The sequence below is a fragment of the Octopus bimaculoides genome, chromosome 24 (assembly GCF_001194135.2).
Source record: "Octopus bimaculoides isolate UCB-OBI-ISO-001 chromosome 24, ASM119413v2, whole genome shotgun sequence".
In the NCBI taxonomy this organism is placed as follows: Eukaryota; Metazoa; Mollusca; class Cephalopoda; order Octopoda; family Octopodidae; genus Octopus; species Octopus bimaculoides.
Genome location: NC_069004.1, coordinates 5,641,247 through 5,642,386, shown reverse-complemented (window position 1 = coordinate 5,642,386; position 1,140 = coordinate 5,641,247). Strand labels below are relative to the sequence as shown.

General features: G+C 39.7%; 1 protein-coding gene across 6 annotated transcripts in view; it reads right to left on the bottom strand.

Annotated features, from left to right (window-relative positions):
• Positions 1 to 1,140, bottom strand: part of LOC106872628 (RNA binding protein fox-1 homolog 1) — a 530,204-nt gene that overhangs the window by 169,008 nt on the left and 360,056 nt on the right. For 5 of the 6 annotated variants that reach the window (XM_052976234.1, XM_014919685.2, XM_014919683.2 and 2 more), the window contains exon 2: positions 537 to 794. In XM_052976234.1, the coding sequence (XP_052832194.1) occupies positions 537 to 794 (258 nt within the window). The remainder of the gene's footprint in view (positions 1 to 536; positions 795 to 1,140) is intronic. The other variant, XM_052976235.1, reaches the window with a different exon arrangement.

The following is a 1,140-nucleotide window of genomic DNA, read 5'->3' as shown; positions in this document are numbered from 1 at the left end:
ATAAAAGACAAATTCCCCTGCCAACCATTTGCGCAGAGAGCAGTACTGCATACTGCTTATTTTGAGAAGCACTGCTATAGATTAATGTGGGCTGTGGGCCATGGAGGACCTGATTTTAAACACCAATTAGTGGACACAAGGACATTTTTTTAGATCTTATTAGATTTACTCACCAATGATTGATTATTCAAGCCATTAGTACACAAAAAACTCCCCGTAGATGTGTTCAAAATCAAGAAAATCAAAATAAAAGGAAAGAAAATAAACACCAAGCAAGGGAGACAACTTGATTAAGTTCAGTTGATCAAAATTTTTTTTTTTTTTCCTTTTGGCTCATGTTTTTTTTTTTGTGTGTTATTGTTTTTGAGAATATAAGCAATTGAAGAATATGATTAAGAAAAAAACTTTAAAGAAGTACTGAAAACCGAAACAGCAAACCACTGCAACCAGCCAAACTCTCTCAGCAGCGGAGAGAGAGAGTATTTGAGTATTTCAGCAAGAAACATGCTACAAAAGAAGAGCAGATACTGACGTACATGTATGGGTCGACTTCTTACCGTCTGCTGCTCCACGCCAGGGACAACTCCGACACCCCCGTTGGATGGAGGCGGCACTACTGTTGCTGCTGTCGCATACACTGTGGCTTGCTCTGCTTTAAACTGGGCAGCGGGGTCTGCAACAGCGGCACCGGCAGCAGACACTGTCGGCGCCTGGCTTACCACTTGATGGTGGTACTCTTCCAGCCCAGTCTGTGCATACTGATACGTTGGGGTCATCTGGTTTTGCACCATGTGCTGCAATGAAATAGACAAAAAACAAAATAAAAACAATTATAACAACAGTAGTAGTAGTAGTAGTAGTAGTAGTAGTAGTAGTAGTAGTAGTAGTAGTTCCTTTTGTATTGTTCAGCCCTTTAGCATTTAGATTCTTCAGCCACATGTTTTGAATGAATCTTGCCTTATTGACATTTTGCTGATGGGATTGTTTATTTTCTTTGCTATGACACTGTAGAGTATCTGTGAGAAGCCAGATCTGGTTGGTTGGTCTGAACATAAAATGGTTTAAATGCTAAAATGTTAAGAAAACCTGAGGTTTCAGAAGAGGGTGAATCAACTAAACCAATTCTACTCTAGCCTTGTA